Raw genomic sequence first — 24498 nt, 5'->3', positions numbered from 1 at the left:
CTCACTCTCTCAAAAAAAACCAAAACCAAAACATAATATCTTTTAAAAATAATAAAATAAAAAGAAGGCAGGAGGAGAAAAACCCAGAACAAGTGAGACAAACGTAAGCACAAAATAAGACTGTGTATTAAAAATCTAAATCTATCATAATTACACACAAATGGAGTAAGAGCCCTAAAAAAAGAACAAAATTTGACCAGCTGGATTAAAAAATAAAATCGCACTGTGGGCTCTTTACAGAAGCCACATCTGAAACAGAAACACACAAAAAGGTGGAGTGAAGGGGCTCTTGGGTGGCTCAGTATGTTAAAGCCTCTACCTTCGGCTCGGGTCATGATTTCAGGGTCCTGGGATCGAGCCCCACATCCCACTCTCTGCTCAGCGGGGAGCCTGCTTCCTCCTCTCTCTCTCTGCCTGCCTCTCTGCTTACTTGTGATCTCTGTCAAATAAATAAATAAAATCTAAAAAAAAAAAAAAAAAAAAGGTGAAGCCTGGCCTGCCAGTGTGCCAAGCTCCTCCAGGAGGGAGTGGTGACATCAGGGGACACATCGAGCAGCCAACAGCAGCCCCCCTCCCACTAGACCCTGCAGCCAGCCTGGAGGCTGCGGGGAGCCTGCTCAGACTCTGGCAGGCTAAGCCTCTTCTCACTTTCCCGCTTTAGGCATCGGGCTGGCAGGCAGCGGAAGGCAAACTCCCCGAAGCCTGGGGTGGGGGAGGTTTGTATGGAGGGAGCCCGGGCCGTCAGCCTCATGCCCACAATGGGCACACGCAGAGCCAGACCTTTTCTCTCCCTGCAAGCCCGCTCCCTGGGCCCCTGGAATTCGCTCTGTTCTTCTCACCAATGACCACATTTCCTCGCGAAGCAGGTGAAGGAGATGCACACGGACTAAATGGCACAGATTTTCCACCAAATTACCGTCTACATTTTCCAGCTACCAACCATGAAAGGGTTTTGTGCTCGTGTGGCAGTAGGCCTGTGATGCAAACACACAGGGCAGGAAGCTTCTTACCATTCATTTTATTACTTGTTTTCCACATTCTTAAAAAAAAAAAAAAAAAAAGACTTGAGCTTCCTATATGGTCGAGTTGGATGTGGACCACTGAGCCTGGGCTGGCCCCCAGCATCTTTGTCTGCAGCAGAGATGGCTGGAAGGAGGGTTCCCTGGCAGGGGAGGGCATGTGCCCCGTTACCGAGCACCAGCAGGGGTGCGGAGCTCCTGCGGGCTCCGCCAAGGACAAGCTGTGCTACTTCAAGGTCACCTATGCCCTCTGAGCTCACCTGTTCCTTCACACCTGCTGCAGGGTCTGCGGGGTGCTGATACTTAAGAAAGTTCACCAAACAAAACCCTAAAATGCCCAATGTAGGTGCTGACCTCTCTGTGACCGCTGCTGAGAAGGGGAGAAGGGACAGGAGGCCAGCGGGCAGGACCAAGGGAGGGCTGAGCTGGGGTGCCCAGAACCCTCATCATCCTGACCACACTCTCCACCCCCTCCCCCCAGCCCTGTCTGTCCCTTTCAGGGGCTCCGAAACGTGCCCAGCCTCGCTCACAGAAGCCTGAAGAGGAACAGACTCATCTTCCTGAGGTCTCTGAATAGAATGTCTAGAAGTCTTCTGTTCCTTACTCTTATCAAGTATGGCTACCTGGGAAGTCGGCCTATCCAGTGACGTGATCTCCTGGACATGAGCCTCTGAGACAGTCCTCCTGGGACTTATTCAGCCCTGAACACACTGCTGTCACCCGCTCCGTGACGCGCCGTCAGTCCAGCCCCTCCCCTCCCTCCCGCCTCAGTAGCCAGCCGCGTGTCCCTCGGCCCTGAGCAGGCACGGCAGCCACAAGGCGACAGCCCCTTTTGGGCCCCGAGCTGGCCTGGGTCTCAGCTCAGGCACCCGTGTTCCCTGACGGCAGAGCCTGCCGGGCAGCTCCTCCTAGGAAATGTGCGCACAGACAGTTCCCGAAGATTCCTCACATCCAATAAGGACAGAAGTGGGAACACAAGGTTGGGAGAAGAGATCTGACCCTGGGGACAGACACGAGGCAGGTAAGCCACAGACAGCACTCCCGGTACACCGCTGAGGGCCACCTGCGAGGGGCAGGGGTACACAGCAGGCCCTTCTGGTCTGGAGACCCCTTAGTCAAGCCCTCGTCTCCCAAGACGAAGTCAACAAAGCTAACAGCCCCTTACACGTGTTACGGTTTGAATTGTGTTCCCCAAATTCATGTTGAAGTCCTAACTTCAGTACCTAAGAATGTGACCTTATTTGGGGACAGAGTTTTAAAGAGGCGATCGAGTCACAGTGGGGGCACTGGGGTCCGACATGGCTGCTGTCCGACACAAAGCAGGAATCTGGACGCATGCAGACACAGAGAAGCCATGTGGACATGAAGATGACCAGTGAGAAGCCAGGAGGGAGCCCCGGGGCACAGTCTCTCTCACTGAGTCAGTAGGAACAGGCCTGGCCACCCCCCGACCCTGGACTCTGGCCTCCAGGCTGAGAGTGAGGGTCTGCTGTTCACACTGACTGGGCTGTGGTCTGTGGTCTGGGCTCGCGGTATAATGTTCGGGGCTCTTCCAAGGACTCATCAGGAAATCCCGTTCGGCAGATGATCTCCCCAGCCTTCTGGGAGTTGGCTGAATTCTCCCGAGGGTGTGGAGAGGCAGGCAGCGGAGCCGACCAGGTACTCGTCTTGGGAAGAGAACCACAGGCAGCCCCTTCCGAGGAGCCCAGGACCCCCACACCCCACTCCTCTCACACTAGACTGACTCCACACAGGCAAATCCAGCTTTGGCCACGGGGCAGAGTTCTCTCCAAATGAAACCCAGGTCCCCGATTTACCAGGAAAGCAAGGGCCAAGCCCTCCTCCGGGCTGAGATCAGGGAGGGCGGATGCTAGGAAATGGGCCGGTCCTGGTCCCTCTGTGGCCGATGCAGTGGCCAGGCAAGCGTGGTGTGCATGTGCCTGTGGGTCCCCCAGACCCCGGCCGGCTAGGGCCATCCCAGTGGGAGGGACAAGACAGGGAAGCGGCATCTGAATGAACTTGAGCCAAGAAGGCCACAGGCGTGGCTGAGAACTGCGCCCCGAACAGTGGCCTCCCTGAGCAATCAGCGGTACAAAGTCAGGGGTGCTCAGGCCAACGGCGGAACTCCCAGCACCTTCACGGCCCGGAAGCAGGGAAGGTTCGGCCGGAGCAGGGTGAGGGCGTGGGACAGCCCCTAGGAGAAGTGACCAGGCTCTGGACAGCTTCAGCGGGACTGAGCTGATGAAGAAGGTGGTTAGGGGCGCCCCACCTCGGGACCCTGTGTTCCCCACCCCACAGCTGCTCCTCAAGGGCTCTCTGGACCCCCGCCATCAGGCTGTTTGGATCCTTGGGCCGGCTCTGAGCCCCCGGTGGCACCGCAGCCGCGAACAGCGGCTCTGCCTCGACTCTGCTTGCAGACGCCATCTGTGGGGGCAAGGCGGCAGTAGGCACTGTAGGGGTGGGGGGACTCCGGGGACCCCCAGAGTGTCCAAGGGAGGCATGCAGAGGCACCACCGCGCGGCAGCTGCATGCTGAGGAGAGCGGCTGCTGGGAAGGGCTGGAACTGGGTCCAGAAGGTTCTGCCGTGGGGGTGTCCGGAGGCAGCTGGGATGCTGGGCGGAACCTTCGGCAGGAAAGGCCTGAGGTGTCACCAGCCCTGCCGCCTTCCGCCTGAGCACGCAGGATCTTTGGTTTCGGCCTGGTGGGGCCCTTCTGTCTCCAGTAGGGCAGGTGTCTGTGCGCAGGGCCATGAGCCCAGCGAGAGCCCCGGGAGGGGGCCCATGGCCAGGACGCCTGGCACTTGGGCCCAAGGCCCCGAGAGCGCCTCCCCAGCCGATCCACCTGGGTCCTCATGGTGGCTACTTCCTGAGACAGGCCTGCCAGGGCCGCAGCGAGCCGATCCAGCTTCTCAGAGAGGGCGGCGCCCAGGCTGCGGAGCTCGGGCTGCAGACAGCTTCCACAGGGGCATGGCGGTGGGGGCGCCTGCAGCAAAGCCGGCTGGACAGCAGCCGCAGCAGGCGGATCTGGCAGGCCTCTGGGAAGTGGCTTCCCGTGGGTCCCCGCTGAAACCAAAGCAGGGACATGGGGTCAGAGTTCATGGGCTGTCAGAACCTTTCTTTCCCCCGACAGGGCCCCTTCAGCATCCTCCCCAGCCACTCAGGCCTGGCTTTAGAAGGGACAGAAGTTGGCTCCGGCTTGAGGACACGGATGCCAGTGCCCCGGGCATCAAAGGCGGCGGCACGCCTCCCAGCTACTCCCCACATTCGTGGACAGGATAAACCCTGGACCGGGTCTCGAGCTTTCCCGGAGCAGCAAGTAGCCTTCCCAGCATCTAGGAAAAGGACTGCCTTTCAGGGCAGTCTAAGACCTCCCAAACCACCTAACCCTGCCCTACCGCATCAGAGGGCAGGGTCTGGAGAAAGCTCAGTGGACAGCAAGAGGTCAAGGCCCTGGACAGTATCTGGGAAAGGGGCCCAGGAGGGCCAGAGCAGCCCGGGGCAGGGTGGCTTCCCGTGGGGTGATCCGAGGCAGCATCAGTGCCCAGCGCCGCGCTCACCAGCACATCCGTCCTGACCTCTACCCGCCCTATTCTGAGGTCAGACGCACAGGATTTTAGACCTTAAATTATTTTTACAAAAATCACCTAATCCTTTCCCCTAAGGCCCTTTGGGACGGGTCTCCAGGACCTCACAGGAAAGCGCACGTACCAGCCCAGACAGGTGGGGCCCACCTGCCTTCCCCCACTTTGCCGCACCCCAGCCCAGCTCTGTCCCCTCTTCAGCCGAAGGAAGGGGAGAAGGCCCTCACTTGTGGAGAACCTAACTCTGACCCTGTGGGCTGGAATGCTGCCTGGTCAGCTTCTTCGGGAAAGATCCCACGCAAAGGGCTAAGGGCTAGGATGCCGGCGGCGCGGCAGGCACGCTTCCCCCGGGAGAGGCAGCGGGGCCGGCAACCTGGGGCTGGCTCGGCACCCTCGGTAAAACGGCTGCGCCTCCAGAGTCGCAGAAGTGGGGAGCTGGCGTCGAAGCCCCCCCAACCCCAGCTACTGGGGGGAGGGTCCCGGCACAGGTCCCCCGGTGAGCCAGGAGACTGAGCCCCACGCGCCCTCCACATGCCCCTGCCAGGTACAGGAAGGGCTTCCCGGGGCCAGGTGTGACACGGACCCCATCTCCCCAGATGCCCTCGGCCAGGTCATTCAACACTACAGGGCCCTTTTCCTCATCCCTCTGCGCGGTCTCGTCAAACCCCAGACTCTGATTCTGGGTATGATCTACCAGTAGGTCTGTCTCTAGAAAGTACATTCAGGAAAAAGTCAGCTCTTTCTGTGAGAAAACAGTGAATGAAATAACCACCCGGGCCTCGAGGTGAGAGCCCTCGTGCCTCTGACCCGAACGAGCTGTGAGGCCGCCGGGCACAAGCCGCCCCCCGCTTCTGGACCGCCTGCCCCGCGGGAAGGAGCTAAGCAGCAGGCAGGGCAGGCGGAGACCACAGCAGATGCTGACCCCCTGCCTACCCTGTGCCCGCAGGGTCCCTGACGACCTAAGGGGTCGGGGAAGCCACCAGTTCACCTGCAACACTGGGTCTCCCGTTTCCAGGCCCCAGACCCCCGGATTCTTCACCGACCCTGGGCTTCCAGGCCAGGGACCCAGGGACTGATCCAAGAGGCCGGCAGGGCCCCGGGCCAGGCCTTTTCTCGGGCTGAGCGGCAGGGCAGGGGTTCCCAGAGGCCCCTGTGGAAAGAGCACAGACCACCTGGGGTGTGGACACCCCTTCTGACACGCGGATACTTGAACACGGCCTAAAAAATGGAACTTTCAACTTTCAAACACTGGTGAAACGGGGGTGCAGGACGGCCGCGCTCGGCCTGTCGGGGAGGCTGACCCCAGCTGAACGGCTCGCTAGGGCACGTGTGATGTGGGTGGACTGGATTAGTTCTGGAATCATCTGCAGCCAGGAAGTGACACCTCTTGCTCTCCCCCGAATGCCGGAGGGACCAGACGGAGAGGGCCGTGATCTGCAGGCCCCAACCCAGTGAGGCTCCTTCAGGCATGCGCTGGGGGCGCCCCATGGGCCATGGGGAACTGGCCCGTGCCCAGCCCACTCTGCCGTATCCCACGTGAGGAACATGGTGTGGTCCAGCCCGTGCTGGGGCCAAGGACTGCGTGGAGCCGCGGGCCTGCGTTGGCGGAGAACTCCCTTCCCAACTGTTCACCGCACCCCTACCTCCTCCAGCACTGCCCGGGGGGGCAGGCCGGCCCGGGGTTTCCGAGGACACGTCTCTCCAGGGCAACTGGAACCTGCCCCCCGTCTTCTCTTCTGCTTTTCCTGCAGGGAGAAACACCAGGTCAGGCCTGGACTGAGGAGCGAGGCTGCCTGGGGGAGCAGGCAGCATTTCTTGACAGGACAACCTCTAAGTTCTCCCACACGGGAGAATCTCACTGTGGGCAGTTCTTGTTTATCATCAAATTTGGACAATTTAGGGGCGCCTGGGTAGCTCAGTGGGTTAAGCCTCTGCCTTCAGCTCGGGTCATGATCCTAGGGTCCTGGGATCGAGCCCCACATCGGGCTCTCTGCTCATCGGGGAGCCTGCTTCTTCCCCTCTCTCTGCCTGCCTCTCTGCCTACTTGTGATCTCTGTCTGTCAAATAAATAAGTAAAATCTTAAAAAAAAAATCTGGACAATTTATATTACTACCAACACACACACACACACACACACCCTGACTTAAAGCTTCTGCTTGCTGTGCCGTCCACTCCGAAGACCTCCTTCTCGGCTAAACGTACTGTTGGAGGCCCGGCACAGCCACAAGCAAAGCCACCGGACAAGGAGCCAGGCTGGCTCGCCCGAGCCACGGATGCCCCCGGCCAAAAGGCCCAGCATCAAGGTTTAGAGAACCAGCCACTCGAAACCCTGCTTCTCTCTCTGTGTGCCCTAACTCCTGCTCGGATGCTTTAAATTCCCCAGTAAAGGGTGCCAAACTCAGACACCCCGCCCTGGGGACCAAGAAAGGCAGAGTCCCGGGTGCCTCCTGACCCCGCACCACGTGCCCCACAGGGGCTGAGGGTTATAAATCCAGTTCCTCCAAGTCCCCTAACAGCTTTTACCAACACACATCCTATGATAATAAGAACCACAGGACTAGCCCGGGGTGGGGGGGTAAGTGTCCACAGGGCTCCCCACAAGTCACATGGGCTGGGAGAGCGCCTCGGGCTTCCCTCGCTGAGAGCATCCCCTCAGACAGGGACGTGGACACGCGTAGACGGACGGTATCAGCGCATATGGCGCGCACATGATATAGCGACAATGTATTCGTATTAGGTTCGTTGCCGGCTTCCTCACTCAACACAACTTGCTCAACCATCGCGGGGGCCCTATGCCCCGCCCCACCCTCCCTGTCAGAGGAGGCTCAGCTTGCAGGAACTCAAGCGTAACCAAAGCAGAGAGTTCCAGCAAGAGTCAGGCCAGGAGAGAATCCAGGCCCCCTCGCAAGAGCCCCTGGGCTCACTGGCACGGAGCCGGCAGGGGTCCCCGAACTCTGCTCTCCCTGGGCCTTCACCGGGGCCACTGCCAGTGGGGGCGCCGCCTGGGCCCAGGGACAGGGGGCCAGGAGCCTTGCAGCTGGGCGGTCCCTCTCTGGCAACACAGGGGTGGGGACGGCTCACCCTGTGGGAGCAGCTGCCAGAGCTCGTCTCCTTCTGAGCTGCTGAAGCTGGAGCTCGAGCTGGAGCCGGGGCTGGGGCTGGGACCCGCCAAGCAGGCGAAGCGCAAGGGCCTCCCTGGCAAGATCCCCTTCAGAGAGTTCTCCAGGCAGCGGAGCGGGGAGGGCTTCGGGGCGGCACCTGGGCAAAGGGCAACAGAAGAACATTCGGTCCCTCGACTGGATGACAGGCAGGAGGCCCCTCTAGCTCTGGGAGACCCTGTAGAGCTCCCGCTCTGGCCATGGAAGCTACGGGGGAGCAAAGGCAGCGCGCAGCTTTCCTGAAGTCCCAAGTCCCTGGCACCAGCCCCAGCGGTCTGGCTGCAGACAGGCCCCGGGTATGAGAGCCGGGCCGCCCCCCCCACCACTTGCTTCACTCAGCACCACTGGTCCAAGAGCGGGGACACAGGCCTGTCCACAGGAAGCCCCCCAGAGCCAGCGCTCCTCTGCTGGGAATATTTAGAAATACCACATTTATCCAAATAAGCCAGACCCTGCCAGCCACTCGGGCAGGGCCGGGAAGGAGCAGCGCTGTCAGGACAAATGAGCAGTGGAAATAGCAGGGGGTCCCCGCCCGCCCGGGACCGCAGGCAACAGCTACAATAAGGGAAGCCACCAGTCATCCCCCGGAGAAACCCCACGGCCGCTGGAAACCATCCCCCTCCGTCCAGCGGGCCGGCTTACGGGTTTCTTCAGGCACGCGTCAGAGCGCGGCAGCAGCGGTCTGGGAAACGCACGCGCTCCAGCACGCAGCCCGGGCCCTGGGTGGGGACAGAAGGAGCAGAGAAGAGGGGAGGATTCTACTGGAAGGGAAGACGTGCCAGGAAACACCAGGGGGGTTGGCAGCTCACCGTCTTGGAGCCACCTCCACGGCCCCGGCCTGGCAGCCCCGTGGTCTTTGAGCCCTCGCTGGTAGCAGACGGAGACACCGCTGGAGGTAAGCGCCTGGGGGCTGGCCAGCCGGAAGCTGCTGGTGGCTGCTTCCCCCTGACTCTGTCCCAGATGAACTGGCTCCCCCGCCTCGCCTCTCAGTCCTGTTTAAACGGGAAGAGGCCCGTCAGCCCCATGGAACACTGAGACAAGGAAGTCACCAGACAAGAGCATAGCTTCTGCCACTGCTGGCTTCTTGGGCCACATGAGCACCAGCTGTGGGACACATGCCGGGCCTACAGTTGTTCCCAGGAGCCACCCAAATCTTCCAGGACCTCTTTATCCCCAGACCCCATACCTGGACTCCTGGGGGCCCCACAGCTCAGTGAATGTGCTGGACACCAAGGCATGCGGGCCCAACATAGCCAGGATCGAGAGATGCTCTGCTGCCAAGGCCCGGGCTCAGGCCTGGACTCGGAGCAGCAGGAGGTGGGACTTGCAATCCATCTCCTTGGCAGGTCCCAGTCCCGGCCCTAGCCCCAGCCCCAGCCCTGGCCCCAGCCCTGGCCCCAGCCCTGGCCCCAGCCCTGGCCCCAGCCCCGGCCCTGATGCAGCCCTGGGTACCCTGCCCAAACTCCACCCACTATGGAGAGGCTGGCAGCACTGTCCGGCTTCCTGGCCTCACACAGCCTCTGCCTAGGCCATTTCCAGGGCATCTTCTCCTCTCAGGGCTGACTGGAGTCTGGCCAGTTGCGTGGGGGGGCAGGGCCGGGGCTGGCTGTGTGACGGTCACCCTTCCCCGCTCCTCGACACCCATGCCAGGGCAGTCATGCTTTACCTTCCTTGTCTGCCGTCCAGTTCTTGGGCTCCCCTCTCTGGGGCGCCCTGTCCCCTGCTGAGGACCAGGACGAGGCTGACTGCGGCCTGAGCAGAGGTATCTCTCTGAGACAGTTCTCCAGGCCCTGGAGCGGGGAGCTTCCCACTGGGCTTCCTGTGAAAAGCCCACATTTGCAACCTTGGAGGGTCAGAGCTCAGTAGCTGCGAAGCCCGGGAGCCTTGCCTCCACCCCTCTGTCCAGGGCAGCTGGGGCCACGGGAGGAGGCTCAGAGCACTGGGCCTGGCACGGCAGGCACCTGGAGCCCAGCACATGTCAGTCCTGGCTCTGGGCAGGCCTGCCTGGGCCAGCCCTGGAAGAGGCCAGCCTGTGCGAGCCGTGTACACAGAACCTGGTCAGTGGGCTGGGACAAGGGCGACCCATCCCTGGGAGGGAGGCCACCCTGCTGCCTTGCCCACAGACAGCCCTGAGGCTCCCTGCAGCAGCCAGAGGGAAACGCTCGGGGACGTCACCTCCAGATACGACGCAGCCGGCTGAGAAGGCCAACACTAGCACGGTCACAACTTGGGGGGAAAAAAAAGCAAAAACACAAATACATCAAAAATACTGCAGTTCTAGTGACAAAGCTATAGAAGCAGCAGGAAGTAGATGAACCAAAAATAAAATAAAAAAAAAAACGGAAAGGCCCTTCCTGGGTGAGCGGACATCGTGGCCACACTCTTTCCCGAAGGCGCGCGCTGCGGCGGGGCCGGCGGGGCAGGAAGGAGGACCAGCGCTTCGGGCTGCCGCGGGGGCCGGAACAGCAAAGCTGAACCACAGGAGCCCCAGGGGCAGTCTCCCTGGGTTCTAGAGCCACACAGGGAGCTGGGCTGGAAGCTCCTAAAAGGCAGCATGAACTCTCCTGTGGTTTGGGTTCCTTAGAAAGCGAAGTGCACCGACAGAGGCCGCACAAGCAAGCAACGTGCGAACCCCCATGGGCGGTGCCGAGCGGCGGTCAGTGGGAACGGGCTGCGGCGAGTGTCCGAGAAACTCGCAGGCAAAATTCAGGAAGGTGCCACAGGGAGATGGCAAACAGAAAGCAGGTGGGAGGCCTGCGGTTAGAGTTCCACCGCCAGCTGGGCCGCACGGAGAACACCCCTGGAAGCTGAGAGAACGTGTGCCAGCGGTGGTGACTCAGGACGGAGGACAGCACCATCTCTCCTCCAAACCCTTTTATAGCTTTTGAACGAGGCACTGATTACCTATTAAAAACTAAACCTTAAAAAGAAAGGCTGGCTGCATTTGGGGGGAAAGAGCCCCCACAGTAAGGGGCCGGCCTCGGCAGACGCAGGAATCCAGGCCGCCACAGGCACAGGAGGCCCCGGTGAGCCCGCGGCAGAGTCCTGGGGCAGCTCTAGGCCTTCTGCCAACAACAGATGTGGCAGGATACGGAGGTGAGCAACGGGGGGACCCAGTGTCTGTGGACAAGGCAGACCGAGAGCGCTTGGATGACTCAAGTGGTGACAAAGGTGTGACAGACGTGTGACAGCTCACCGTGGCCGCCCCTGCCCCACCGAGACCGCGGCAGGCGGGCGGCACTTGACGAGCCACAGGTCACCACTGACACTCCTTAAAGTGCTTTTACATGAACCTCGGAATATTTTTTCCTAGGTCAGAGGTCAGTCTATTATTACAGGCATTTCTTTGTGGCTGGGATAAGGAAAAAGTTGACACTAGAGGGGACCTCTTTCTATTTTGTAAGGGGTCTTAGATGTAGTCCTGCCCCTTCGGAGCTAAGTGCCACTGCCAGCCTGTGATAAGTCCCGTGTCCGCTCCTGCCCCGCTCTGCTCCAGACGCCGGGCACGGCAGTCTGCCCCAGTTGGCTCAGACATGACGGTGGGCACGGAGGCCTCTCATCCTTCCGCAGGACCGACTCCCAGCCTCAGGCTTCCCAGCTCACCTTTTCCCCGTGGACGTCCGTGGCTGCCCCCAGGGCTCTGGAAGTCCAGGTCCCCATCGGTGCTGCTGGATGAGGAGAAGCTGGGAGGGGTGCTGTGGGGACCTGACGGGAGGGCAGGGCTGCCTCTCACATAGGCCGGCAGACTCAGAGCCAGAAGAGGACCCCCAGCCGCCTCTGCAGGAAACAGCACAGCTGACATCACGAGAAAGCCACTGGCCAAGAGGTCCCCTGGGCTCTGGGTTAGGGGTAGGCACCCAGAACACCGACTCCAAAGGATCTCCCCCAAGGGTCTCCCCTTAGGTTAGGGGCTCAAGCACTGGTTGAAAAACCCACGCAAACCCAACTGCAGGTCTCGTGGGGCTGGAAGGTGAGTAAGAGCCCTCCGAGGGGCCAGGGAGCAGGAAGAGCTGGGCTCCCACCACATTCGGGAACTGCTCAGGGGGACGCACCAGTAAGGGGGCAACACAAGGGCCTGCAGCTGCAGAGGCCCAGGAGGAGGAACAGGGGACCTAACGATGTCCTCAGCACCCCTGGGCCCAGGGGCCCGTCTACCTTCACTGTGGGATCTGCAGGGCTGTAGCTCGGGCCTCTGAGACCCGGGGTCTCCCGGCTGAGGGCTCCGGAATCCAGAGGCGGCCGGCGGCTGGGGAGGTAACGACCCACTCAGGGGAATGCCCTTCAGACAGGCCTCCAGGGCTTCCAGGGGTGAGCTCGAGGCACTGCCGGCTGGGACAGGGGAGATGGTCCTATCACCATCTCGGGCACGTGCCCCCGGCCCAGCCCCAGGCTGGCTGCCCCAACCTGCCTTCTGCAGGGCCGACAAGGCCCACACGGGTGTGGAGACCTGCCAGGCAGAACACCCTGGGGGGGGTTCTCTGGATCACTCCCTGTTCCCACAGGGCAAGGACAAGTCTGCACCCCAGCCCAGGGTGGCATGGAGATACCCACATGTACGCAGTGGCCAGCTTCCTGACGGGCAGGGCAGTTCTGTAAATGGAAGTCCCCACAATGGACAGCTTCCAGGCAGGGGCCCAGATTAGAGAGGACGCGGGTGAAGAGAAGGGAATCACCCCTAAGAAGGCCCGCCAGGTCCTCCCCCTGCAGGCTGGACCTGCTCCCTCCCCTTCGGGCTGGCAGAACCTTGCTGGTGGGGCAGAGAATCCCACCCAGAGGACTTCAGAGATGCCCCCGGCCTTACCTTGAGCTAGGGGACCCCAGCTGGGCACTTGGACCCCTCTGGTTTCTCCATCGCCCCCCTGGCTGCTGGTGGCAGAGGGGCTGCGGGTCCACTTGCTGAGCTGACAGGATGCAGGCACCGGGGGGCTCCGGGCCCAGCCGTCCTCCAGCTTCACCGTGGAGAGCGCGCTGCCAGCTCCCGGACCGGGGCCGGGAGGAGGGGTCTGGAGGGGTCTGGGCCCTGTGGGAAGCCCCCGTGAGGCCGATACAGGGTCAGGACGGGGCCCTAAAGGCCCCTGGCTCCAAGGCGGTCATGGCTCAAACACCAGTACATGGAGCAGCTCACACCCCCATCTTGCCCCAGGCCCCTGTGGGGCACCTCCAGACGTTTCTACTGAGGAATGCCACATCAGCACCACAGTGTGTGCAAACACGACCCCAGCCCACATGACCATGATGAGAACACCCAATTCTCTGTCTGCTGGGCCAGAGCTCTAGCTTCTGTTCTCGGCCTCTTCTTCCTTATGCTCCATTCCTCCCTTCTGGAACTTGCAGCTCTACTCCAACAGTAAAGCTGGATAGCGACCACGGATTGATGGAGCACTTCCTACATGCTGAGCTGCCTTTACAGGGACAGCCCCTGACGCACGGCAACTGTGACCTACATGCAGAGGGAAGGCCTCGAGGGCCTGATGTGGGGGCCCGCTTGGAGCTGGAAAAGCAAACAGATTATCGTCCTGGGGCCCTCCCGGACCAGCCAGTAGCCTTTACCTCCAGAATTCCTTGGGCAAGCCCCTGGGTCCTCTTGCAGTGGCGGGTCCCCCACTCCCAAGGGGATGGCATGCCTGTGCCGGGCCTCCGGGATCTCCTTCAGACAGTTCAGCAGACCCTGCAGGGGACAAGCCCCGGAAGCTGCCTCTGTCTTCACTACAGGAAAGAGGAACGTATTGTCACCCTGAGCCCAGTCACGACAAACGAAAAAAAGTAGACAGTCCAGAAATCTGGGAATGTGGGTCTTCTTACGGTTCATTTAGACCTGCACAGGCAACTATCTTCTTGGTGCTTGCTTTAAAAATGCCTGTCTTGGGGTTCATGGGGGGCGCAGTCATCACGGGATGGAGCCCCAGGATCTGTGCTCAGCGCAGAGGCTACTGAAGACTGTCCCTCTTCCTCTGCCCCTTCCCCACCCCCACTCTCTCTCTCTCCCCCTTGCCTCTTAAAATAAATAAATACATCTTAAAAAAAAAAAAAAAAAGTCCTGTCTTCACACCTCCCTGAAGCAGACGGCAGGAAGGAGGGAAGAGAAGCCAGCATCAAGATGGGGCACGACACAGGGAAGGAAGCGAGCGGACAGGTCCCTTCCTGCCTATGGTTCCCCAGGCGCTGAGCGGAGCGTCTCTCTGAGGAGGACCGAGCTTTTCACACACACACACACACATACCCACAAGTACCTTCCTGTATCTGAGCTTCACTGTACCTGAAGGTGGGATCAGTGAGCCCCCTTCACAGATGGGGAAACCAAGGCTCAAAGGAGCCTCTCACAGTCTTCACAGCTCCTGCCCCCGCCCCGCTGCCCGATACTACCTCCCGCCCCCCTAAGCAGCCACTTGGACTCAAAGCAAAGGGACACTCAGTAGCTCCTCCTCAGGGGTCCCACAGTAAGACGAGTGAAAGACAGGAGGATCCAGGGCCACGTCTGTTTCCGAGTTTCCTTCTACCAGCTGACCAAATGTCATTCTCCTAAGAAAGCCGCCTGCCTCCAGAAATAGGCCACCGATGACTGGGGAGCAGCCGCTCCTTTGGGAAGACATGGTATTTACAGAGAAACGGCCACAGAAAGGCAACCTGAGCTTTTCTGGAGCTTCAGACCTTGGCCTGAGGAGACAGGATCCTAGGGGACTCACCTTCCCAGGGCAGGCTCTCAGGCCCCAGCTCTGCTCTGGTTCGCTGAGAGGCGCCCTGGCTGGCGACAGGAGGCAGCAAGCCTTGGGACACCTCAGGGTGCTGGGACCCAGGCACGAGGATCTCCTTCAGGCAGTTGATGAGGCCTTGCAAGGGGCTGTTCCCGGGGGAGATTCCCACGGCACCTACAAGACCAGCCAAGGTCAGGGCCACCCTGATGATGGCAGCGATGGGAATCCCAGAAGGTCCGAGATTCCCACCTGTGTGGACAAGGACACCTGCCACGTCCGGCTGTCAGGAGGCCGAGATGAGAGAGCCGCCCCACAGGCCTGTGTGAACGCGCGTGCCTCTGTTTCCCTTCCCTGCTCCGCTCCAGGGCACGCCCCACTCTCAGCCTCTCACCTGTCCCCAGGGTCCCTTTCTCCTGTCTTCCATGGCCCTTCTTCCTGCTGGGGCTACAGGTAAGAGGGCTGGGCTCCCCACCTGGGGCTTCTGGGCCGTCCTTCTCTGTAGATCTTGGTTTGTCAGCAGTTTCTGTTACAGGAGAGACAGAAAGTCTTTCTAGCCCTGGCTCCTGGCCCTGAGGAACTGCCCCAGATTGTTCCCCATAGAGGACAGGCCTCTCAGTCCCCCACACATCCCTGGGGGTCGGCCAAGTCCTGGAAACTTGGACTTGTGGCTGAGTCAGCTCCTGCAAGCTTGTCCTAGGAGTCCGGCTTGGGGCTCCTTTCCCGGTTTCCTTCTGGTGTCACTGTAAACACCAAGACTGCTTGTGCTGAGTAACCCAGAACCCCCCAAATCCAGCCTCTGACTTTGGCTCAAGAAATGAGCTGGGCAGCCTTGACATGCAGGGCCCGGTCCTGTACTCACGCTTCTCAAACCTGAGCGTGGGGACACCCAGAGCCAATCCGCCAGATGGCACTTAAAATCACAGGATGATTAGGGTCTGTTTTCAGGAGAGCCAATTTTAGTCCATATTCCTCTAAGACATTTTAAATAAAAGACATTCCAACAAAGGTAAAATTTGCAAGAATTTCTAGAAATACAATGAGACCCCAGAGAAATTCTAGTTGCCGGCCTCTTAGGGCTGCCTTGGTGAGAAGGTCTGAGACTCAGGTCAGGTGCGCACAGGGGTGTCCCTCGCTGATGGGCCCGCGTGTTGGAAACCGCCTTCCGCTCACTGTCCGTGACCACACAGGACTCTGCAAGCAGGGCTGGGCGAGAGCGGCTCGGGGACTGAGAATCACACTTCCTCTCTGCTCTACAGACAGGGGCCCTTGTCCTGCTCTCTAGGGAGGCAGCCCGCTTGAGCAATAAGGGAAACTGAGTCCTAAAGATAAGGAGGACAGCACAGAGTCCAGTCCCCCTTCCTCCAGGGTCAGAGCCCTGCCCTTGCTAGGTCGTACTCACTAAAGGGGAGGGGGCTCCCCTGGCCCCCGGCTCCAGGCGGGCTGCTGGACGACGAGCCGCTGCTAGACGTGGTGGCCATGCGGGGCCAGCCAGTGGACGCATCTGGAAGGCAGCTGAGAAGGCCTCGGAACGGGCAAGCCTCCACGGTCCCAGCTGCTACTGGGGAGGAGGAGAGAACACACAAAACTAGACTGAAGCCCAGCAGCAGGGAAAATGCCCCCAACGTTGCCCCTCCAGGCCCCTCCTTGTCCTGTGCCACTGACAATGACCCCGATGCCAGTATCCCCTGCATGGTCATTCCGGGCTCTGAAACATAGATTCACAGCCCCAGTCTTGTGCTGACAGGATCCCCCCATCCCCACTTTCTGTGTCATTTGCCATCCACTGGGCAGGCTCAAAGGCCAGGGCTGGTGGGGACAGACTTCTCAAGGAAGTGCGGTCTGAGCTGAAAGCAGCCGGGGAGCAGAGCAGGAAGAAGGACCAAGAGACTGGGGATGTGGGCAGAGCACAGGCTGGGGGACTGAGCCCCAGTGGCCATGCAGACTGGGCACTGCTTCTTCCTCCTCATCTCCAGAATAGAGACTGGCCTCCCCTGCCACACAGGGCACCATGGGACACGTAGAAGCAGCATGAGAAAGGCCAGAAGCCACGGTCTCACAATCTACCCATGCCTTTTCGGGAGCAGACGTGCTCCCAGGACATTTGTGACCCAGACGACCCCACCTAGGGTTTGGCAGGGCACAGGCAGGCCCACGGCACCCAGCTTGAACTTGACGTTGTCCGACTTACCCTCAGGGCTCCCCTGCTCCCCGTCCAGGCTGACGGCCCCGCTCCCGCTCTCCGGGCTGACCTCCCCGAACAGGAACTCTGGAATCTCCCTGACCAGCTGCACCAGGGCAGTGAGGTGCAGGCTGTGCGGGGGTGCTCCTCCTGCCAGAGACGCCGCAGTGAACCCCCACACCCTCGGTCAGCTCAGCACTCACGCTTCTGCGCACGATGGCCAACCCGCGTTCCGCGTCTCCCTCCTACCGTGTGGGTAGCAGCCGAGGAGACACTGATGTCCGGGAAGTGAAGGGGATCCAGCCGGGACTGGGGGCTGGGGACTCTAGGTAGTGTCCCTCATTTCTCGGTACCTCTCTGAGGGGAAGGCCACCAGGGCTGCCTCCCTTTCCCCTCCCACCGGCCGGGTCCTCTGCCCTTCCTGGCACCCCTACCCTCCCGGCTCCATCCAGCTAGTCCCGTGGGCCACCTCCACCATCCAAGGCCCCCAGCGGTCAGCCCCACGGCAGCACCCTCGGGAGCCACGGGCTGGCTCTCCATGTCAGTAGCAGAAAGGGGGTTTGAGTAGAGGGTGCTCTCCACGGTGACACCAAGTTTCTTCCTAGCGTGGCATACAACGGGCAACAGTATGCCAAGTTCACAGCCCTGAGGGCAAAGGGGGAAAGGTCACGGAGAGGTTTGGGTATAGAGCGTTTCAAGGGCTGAGGTCACAGTGCTCCCTGAGGAGTAGAGCCAGGGGCCGAGCACTGCCCAGTGGAAGGAGCTAGAGTGAGTCCGCCGGGGCCCAGGACACCCAGCAGTGCCTGACCCTCAACTACCAAGTTTACTCACCCAGGGGGCCTCCTCCCCTGGGAGTCTCCTGCCCCTCACCAGCGTAGCGCCTGCCTGCCACGGCTCCTCCGGGCTCCGCAGGCGACAGGAAGGCCGAGAGGGGGAGCAGCCCGTCTGTCCCTGGGAAAGCAAAGAGGGAAGGGCAGCCTCCTGAGAAAGGAAGCCGGCCTCCACCTGCCGCACGCACGCACCTGTCACACGTGTGTTCGCGCCATCACCCAGACCCCCGAAAGCACGGGGCCACCAGATGCTCAGAGCCCAGGCTGCTCAGCGTTCTGCCCATTCTGGGGTGCCCGGACTGAGTCTTACCAGAACCCTGGTGCAGACTACGGAAACAACAATGGCCTAAAACAACCAGAAGGCCCTCGGCTCGGCCTAAAGCTCTCGGAACACCACCTCTCATAGTACTATTTTGTAGACAAGACTCAGGCCTGGCGGGCTCAAGGTGACTCGGGACCTGCCTGGTCCTGGATCCTGCCTCCCTTCACTTTTCCCAGGCGCCGGAGCGGGCTCCTTACCCAGGGAGCGCAGCGTCTCGTAGTTCTCCCGCATCACGTCCCGGTAGAGGGCCCTTTGCCCCTCCCCCAGCAGCTGCCACTCTTCTTCAGAGAACCTCACGGCCAGGTCCTGGAAGGCCACGGACACCTGTGGGCACAGTCTCCGGGGAGTTGGCGATTCCCGCCCAGGGTCACCCCCCTCGCCGTGTCTCCATGGGTACACAAGGGAGTGGGGCGCAGTGAGGGTGTGGCGGGCACCTGACATGCGAGGGCAGGTGAAGGGGTGGGGGATCTGCTCACGAGACAGGGATGGGGTTGGACCGTGTCCACAAAAACAAATGCTCAAGTCCCTACCCTTATCCCCCATGAACGTGGCCCTCGGTGGAAACAGAGTCCTTGCAGATGTAGTCAGGGGGACGTCATGGAGTAGGTCAGGCAGGCCCTTAACCTGGTATGAATGGTGTCCTCATAAGAAGAGGAGAGACAGGGGCGCCTGGGTGGCTCAATGGGTTAAGCCATTGCCTTTGGCTTGGGGTCCTGGGATTGAGCCCCGCATCGAACCCCATGTTGGGCTCTCTGCTTATCGGGGAGCCTGCTTCCCCCTCTCTGCCTGCCTCTCTGCCTACTTGTGATCTCTCTGTCAGATAAATAAATAAAATCTTAAAAAAAAAAAAGAAAAGAAAAGAAAAGGAGAGACAGTCACACAGGGAGAAGGCCCGGTGACAATGGAGGCAGAGAATGGAATGACACAGCCACACCCCAAAGAACACGAGGGACCACCAGAGGCTGAAGGCAAGGAGATCCGGCCCCTGGAGCTTTCAGAGGGGGCGCAGCCCCCACTGCCCTGGTTGTGGATCCTGCGCCTCCAGCACAGCGAGAGAAGCCACTTGCTGGTGAAACCTGCCAGCTGGGGGTACTGTGTCGTGGCGCCTTGTCGCAGTACCCCAGTCCCAGCGCCCCACAGAAGCCTGTACAGTCCGTGGCCCCCAGTATGGGCCCAAGAAAAGGCCACTCCAGGCTGGGAAGCCCAGCCAGCCCTGAATTCACCACGGGAGAGAGTCACTAGAGTTAACAAGCAAACTTCACCTCGAATGAGCAAGGACCTGAGGTTCGGTCACGACCGCATTAAAACAAACAAAACGGGTAATAAGTAGGACAAAGAACAAAACTCTCCACACCAATAGTCAAGAATCAAGCAAGGGAGATGTTCCTGTGGCTCCTCACAGCCCCGCCCCAAGGAAGACAGTGAGCAGAGTGCGCCAAACAGCCTGGCCCGTCTAGAGGAGGCAGACCCTTCAGCACCAGGGCAGAGGACCGTGCGACCGGGAATGGGGAACAGCAGCTGGCGCACCTGTCCTCACTGGCAGCCCTTGATCTTCAGACCCCAAACCCCACAGTCACGGTGCTTCCGTAGACCTCTGGCCCAGCTGCTCTGCCAGACTCCAGGCCTGTGCTGCGCTGAGCCTGCGCTCACTGTCCCGGCCTCCCTTGACCTTCAGGGCCCTGGCTGGCCACAGTGATCCCCATGGCCGTGACCCGTGGCACTGATCCCCAAGCCCGTGCAGTGCATGGGAGCCTTTCCAGGCCACCATCCAGGCCTCCTTGCTTCCGTCCCCACTCCCCCATCCCAGCCCCCTCCTGGACCTCTCCACTCTGCACCCCAGTGGCCGTGCAGTCGGGCACGGTGTGGCCTACCCCGCAGGGCTCAGAAGAGACCTGGAATCATCCTTGGACACATCCCCTGCTTTGTAAGATACAAAAACTGTCCTGTCCTAACTTCTTTAAAAATCATCACTAAGTGGGCTTTAAAATGGCCATCAGACCCTACAAGATTACCAGCATCTGAAAGGCACGTACTTCAAATTACAGCAAAAATTAACTTCGTGCAAATTAAGCAGCAGAATGTAAACTAAGGGAAGCATCCTTCTGGTGTAAGAAAAATGACTGAATAAAATGAAAACACTCCTAATAAAGCAAAGACGTTAATCCACTACCTTGTTTCATCAACTCAGGTCAGTGATTTTAAAAACCGTCACTGCTGCTGACTCTTGGCACTGTCACCTCCGGCACCTGCCCCCTCCTCTGCCAGTCACCCTCTGACCGCGGGCACCGTATGGTGTCACAGCCCCTCCCCCCACTCTGCTGCTGAACCAGTGGAGACCCGCACCTGGCTGGAGGAGCCTCCCCACAGCCTCCCTGCCTCTGGTCCAGAGGTTCTCACGCTCTCTCGGACAGCCGGCAGACCCTCCACACAACACCTCCACCCCTCTGGCCCAAGGACAGTTGCTCCCTTTCAGGAACATGCTCAGACACCCTCAGAAACATCGCTCAAAGAGCCAACCCCATTTCTTACTGGATTCTGGACACATAAAACATAGCCAGCAGGAGGGTCTCCCCGCTGACCCTCTCCCGGGGCCCTCTCCATGGAACACAGGTCACATGGACGGCAGCCGGCCTGGGCATTTCCCACCTGATGGCGACAGCTACGTGAGACGCTCAGCCTACCTCGGCTCCGTCTGCATCCCCTCTCCCCTGAACACTCTGCTGAATGCTAAGTGAGCCAAGTCCCCCGCAGGCTCTACGCTCAAGGGCCCAGATGTCAGAAGTGGGATCCTTTGTTTTGGGGCATTTCGGAGCTCTCAACAATTAACAAAGCGGATCTCTGCAGGCGGCTGGCCACACTGTCACCCTCGGTGTGGGTGAGGGTTCCACAGCACCAAGGGGGGAAGCAGCAAACTGAGCTGGTAGACCCCGCGGCGCCGAGTCTCAGACTGGGACCTCTAGAGCTGAGAGCGGGTGCTTTTTCTGCTGGGCTTAATTGTGACTATAAAACCAGTGATCTTGGTAAACCTTAAGAAAACATGCAGCAAACATCTCATTTTTTAAAACTATTATTCCCCAGAGAAGTCTGAAGTGCTAGAACCTGAACAAAGAAATGTTCCTGTAGACGCTGCTGAACAGCACATCCAAATGGTATTGCTCTGGCTGGGCCAGGGAATGTGGGAGAAGGACCCAGCGGAGCCGTGAGACAGTTCTGGGGGGGCGGGCGGGGAGGGGTGCTGGTTTATCCTGAGTGAAAAGTACTCTCTCTTCAGCTTCTCCCATCAGAAGCTTTTTACAACATAATGACTGAAAAATAAAAGCACTTTTAGGGTCAAACGATTTCTTTCAGGTTCCTTTTAATTAGGGCAGATTTCCCTGCCTCGTCTTTGATTTACTAAATCAGGAGTAAGCCCAGAAATCGACAGTTTTCCAGCCACCCGTGATTCTGACACATTCTCAGCTTAGAGCCACAGGGCAGGGGAGCACTGCAGCCCAGTCCCAGGCTGGAGTCCTGCCCAGCCCTGCTGGAAATGGAAAGCACACTGGGGAGCGGACCCCCCGAACACAGGCTCAGCCCTCCTTCTTCCCAGGAGCCAGCTCGCAAACGTCCTGCATTTGTGAACCAGAAATCAGACGACTGCCTAGACCTTTAAGGAGCAGGGATCATTTAATGCCGATTTCCGCCCAAAATGAGAGGTCTCTTCAGTTTCTCTTTAAATGCCTTCAGTAATGGCGGGCTCATCACATTCCCAGCAGCTGGGACATCAGGGGCCCAATCTGGCATTTAAGAAGTCCTGGACACAGGGGCGCCTGGGTGGCTCAGTCAGTGAAGCGTCTGCCTTCGGCTCAGGTCATGATCCCCAGGGTCCTGGGATGAAGCCCTGTGACTTCCATGTCACAGGGAAGGTGGGAATCCTTGCTCAGCGGGGAGTCTGCCTCTCCCTCTGCCCCGCCCCCCTGCATTCTCTCTCTCTCTCCCCCCCCCCACAGGGGACATAGGGCTGGTCCTCAGGAGCCAGGCTGCCAGAATTCCAATCCCTGCTTCGCTTCATACCATCTATGGGACCTTGCCAAACTACTTAAGCTGCGTGGGCCTCGGTGAACTCATTTAGAAAATCAGGATCATAAAGGCCTCCAGTGCAGGCATGTTGTGAAGAGTAAATGAATTAACGTAGGAAGCAAGTGCTGGGAAGCCAGAAGTGCTCTGATTGGTGTTAGAGCAGCCGAGTCTGTCTGCCTGACGGCCCCGGGCAGGTCAGAGCCCCCCACAGCCCCACAGACTGGGCTCTACCTCACACACCACTCCTGACTCTGAGGGCCTCTATCTCCTGCCTCAACAGACCCAACTCTTCAGACACCAGAAGAGGCGGCTTCCAGGTCTGTCACCATCTCAGCCTCAAGACACATTCTTCAAGACAAAGTTCGCATAAGATGGAAACAGGACCTGACTGTGGCAGGAGGAGGAGTTCCATCAATGGCTTCTCTCTGCCCAGAAAAAGCGGAGGGAAAGTGAGGCATGCGTGTGTGAGGGAGTGAGCACGCGTGAGTGTGCAAACAAGTAAGGCACCAGTGCTTGCCCCGGGGGAGGGACACACACCGTTGGCCTGCAGTCTGGACAGACTATCCCCTCAGGCCTTTCTTCACCTCCTCCGTGGCTCCCAGGCCTCGCTCCCTCAACCAACGGCAGAAAAGCTTTCTGGATTGCCCCAGGACTGCTGTACCTGCGCGGCCTCCTAGCCCGCTGCGGCCGTGCTCTTCCTCGTAACACACTCCCTCTACCCTGTCACTAGCCCAGCATGGACACCCCAGCTTCCGTGCGCACAGGACCCGTCCATACTCCACAGTTCTTCCCAGCCTGGACCCAGTCTCCCAGCATGCCTCAGGCTTGGATTTCCGTTTGGACCCTGCACCCTGCGGCTCCCACTTATTAGGCTATGACACTCGCACATCCCTGGGCTTCTGGGGAGTCACAACAGACAGAGAGACAGGCGTTCCCGGTAACTGTCCATCTGTTATCTACCCACCCCGCAAGCTACTCCAAGCCGCCTTCTCCGCGAAGCTACACTGTGGGTAGAAGCATCCTTCTTGGAACATCAAACCTGAAAGACTGCTGGTCCAAATCCCTCATTTTGTAGAAGAAGAAACTGCAGCCTGAGGAAAGCCTAGCACAGGACCAGCGGACACACCTGAGCAAGGGTGTCCTTGCGCTGCTTCACGCACAGCCAGGGCAGCAAGGAAGGCTGCCCCCGTTCCCACAACATCCACTTTTCCTGGCTTCTCCCAAGAGCTTGTGGGTCATGAATGCCTGGAGATTCTGATTCTGGGAGGCTAGATCTGGCCACAGAACGGCCCAGCCTCTATCCCAATATCCACCCACCTCCAAACCATGGAGGCTACAACTGGCTGAGGTTGGCTCAAGTTCATGGCCACCAAAATTACAGAACTGGCTCCAGGCGAGGAAGGGCAGCAACTCTCCACTGGTATCACCATATTTTTCCTGGCATCTTCCCAGCCCCGCACACACTTGCCAGGACTGCCCAGACTAGGACAGATGGGGCTCTTCCTCCAGCTCTAGAACCTACGCACCCTATCAGATGGGTAACACCTGGGACCTTGTTTCATGCCCCCTCCCCCAAGGGTCCAGGATGCTACCAAGAATAAAAGCATCAGATTCCCCTGAGGCCTTCATCCCCACGACTCCCTGGTTAACTAATAATTAAAAGGAACCAGGACGGGGAGGTCGATGCGTAACCCAAAGGAACGAGTTCCCGAAGGTGGGGACAGGCTCCACGTACAGGGGACGGGGGTGGGGGGGCGAGGGCTGGGGAGGAGACCGGGGGTCGTCGGAGGACCTCGACTTCTCCGCACGAAATCCTGCGCACCAGGCCCCCCGGGGCGAGCACAGCCCGATACCAAAGTTGCTGGACCCCCGGGTCTTTGCCCCCCTACCACGAGACCGCCCCACGCCACGCCTAGCTGACCCGCAGAGGCGTCCGTCGGTCCGTCTGTCCTCCCCGGTCGCCTCACCTGGCGCGCCATTCCGGGGCTCAGCCTCCGCTCTCAGCTTCCGGCGCGGCCCGCGGCGCCCGCTCCCCGGCCGCAGACTGTGCCGCGACCCTCGGCGACAGCGGCGACCGAGATCGGCCCGCGAGAGAGCGGGGCTGGGGTTGCGGGCAGTGGGGGAAAGGCGAGGTTGAGCACGCCGCCGCCTCCCGGCGCCCCCCGCTCCGAGAAGGGTGGTCCGGCTTCCGCCCGGAGACCCCCGGCCTCGGCGGCCCGCTGGGCGCAGGCGCGAACTACATGTCCCAGTGGGCGCCGCGGCGCGGGCCGGGGGGCGGAGCCAGGGCCGCCTCCTCGAAGCCCCTTCCCCACCGGCTTCGCTCAGGACCCCGGGAAGCTTCCGGGAGGGACTCCGCGCGGGGTCCCGCCTGGTGGCCAGCTCGCGGATGTGTTCCGCGGAGGTACGCATCCATCCGTCATCATCCACCCATCATCCCGTATTTACTGAGCGCATCCTCTGTGCCAGGTGGAGATGCTCGGATGAACGGGACCCGCCTCTCCCAGAGGTCACGTCCCGTATACCGACCATTTCGTGGCCGCGGGGAGGTGTGTGGAGGGGGGTGGGGTGCGGAACGGCCGCCGAGATGGGGAGGGGGCTGCAGGGCAGACTGCGCGGGCCGCGCTCGCGGGTGGGTCCGAGTGGCTGCCCCGCGCGTCC

The 24498-nt window shown here is 60.1% G+C and overlaps 1 protein-coding gene across 3 annotated transcripts; it reads right to left on the bottom strand.

Annotated features, from left to right (window-relative positions):
• Nucleotides 1-1004: 1004 nt before the first annotated feature.
• On the bottom strand, nucleotides 1005-24036 carry KRBA1 (KRAB-A domain containing 1). Of its 3 annotated transcripts, none has more exons than XM_059172192.1 (17): nucleotides 23808-24036; nucleotides 17979-18105; nucleotides 17461-17580; nucleotides 16639-16779; nucleotides 15850-16008; nucleotides 14842-14973; nucleotides 14442-14624; nucleotides 13309-13464; nucleotides 12560-12778; nucleotides 11914-12087; nucleotides 11362-11535; nucleotides 9425-9577; nucleotides 8568-8750; nucleotides 7682-7858; nucleotides 6243-6344; nucleotides 5588-5749; nucleotides 1005-4081 (listed from the first exon to the last, which is right to left on the bottom strand). In XM_059172192.1, exons 1-17 carry the CDS (start codon nucleotides 23817-23819, stop codon nucleotides 3156-3158), a joined length of 3300 nt encoding a protein of 1099 aa, XP_059028175.1. In that variant the 5' UTR covers nucleotides 23820-24036; the 3' UTR covers nucleotides 1005-3155. The 3 variants fall into 3 exon arrangements, with proteins under 3 accessions (XP_059028175.1, XP_059028176.1, XP_059028177.1); XM_059172193.1 differs by having other exon boundaries at nucleotides 15850-16005; XM_059172194.1 differs by having other exon boundaries at nucleotides 17979-18087.
• Nucleotides 24037-24498: the final 462 nt, after the last annotated feature.

This window comes from Mustela lutreola, chromosome 4 (assembly GCF_030435805.1).
Source record: "Mustela lutreola isolate mMusLut2 chromosome 4, mMusLut2.pri, whole genome shotgun sequence".
Lineage (NCBI taxonomy): Eukaryota > Metazoa > Chordata > Mammalia > Carnivora > Mustelidae > Mustela > Mustela lutreola.
The sequence above is the reverse complement of the archived record's forward strand: the minus strand, read 5'-3'. Positions and strand labels throughout refer to the sequence as shown.

What these genes read in the sequence shown, in the direction of transcription:
- KRBA1 (XM_059172192.1), bottom strand. An exon ending in CGGACGTCCACGGGGAAAAG is followed by an intron (nt 9,578 to 11,361) that starts GTGAGCTGGGAA and finishes GGCTTTTCACAG; the next exon opens with GAAGCCCAGTGGGAAGCTCC. An exon ending in CGGGAGACCCAGTGTTGCAG is followed by an intron (nt 4,082 to 5,587) that starts GTGAACTGGTGG and finishes CTTTGGTTTCAG; the next exon opens with CGGGGACCCACGGGAAGCCA.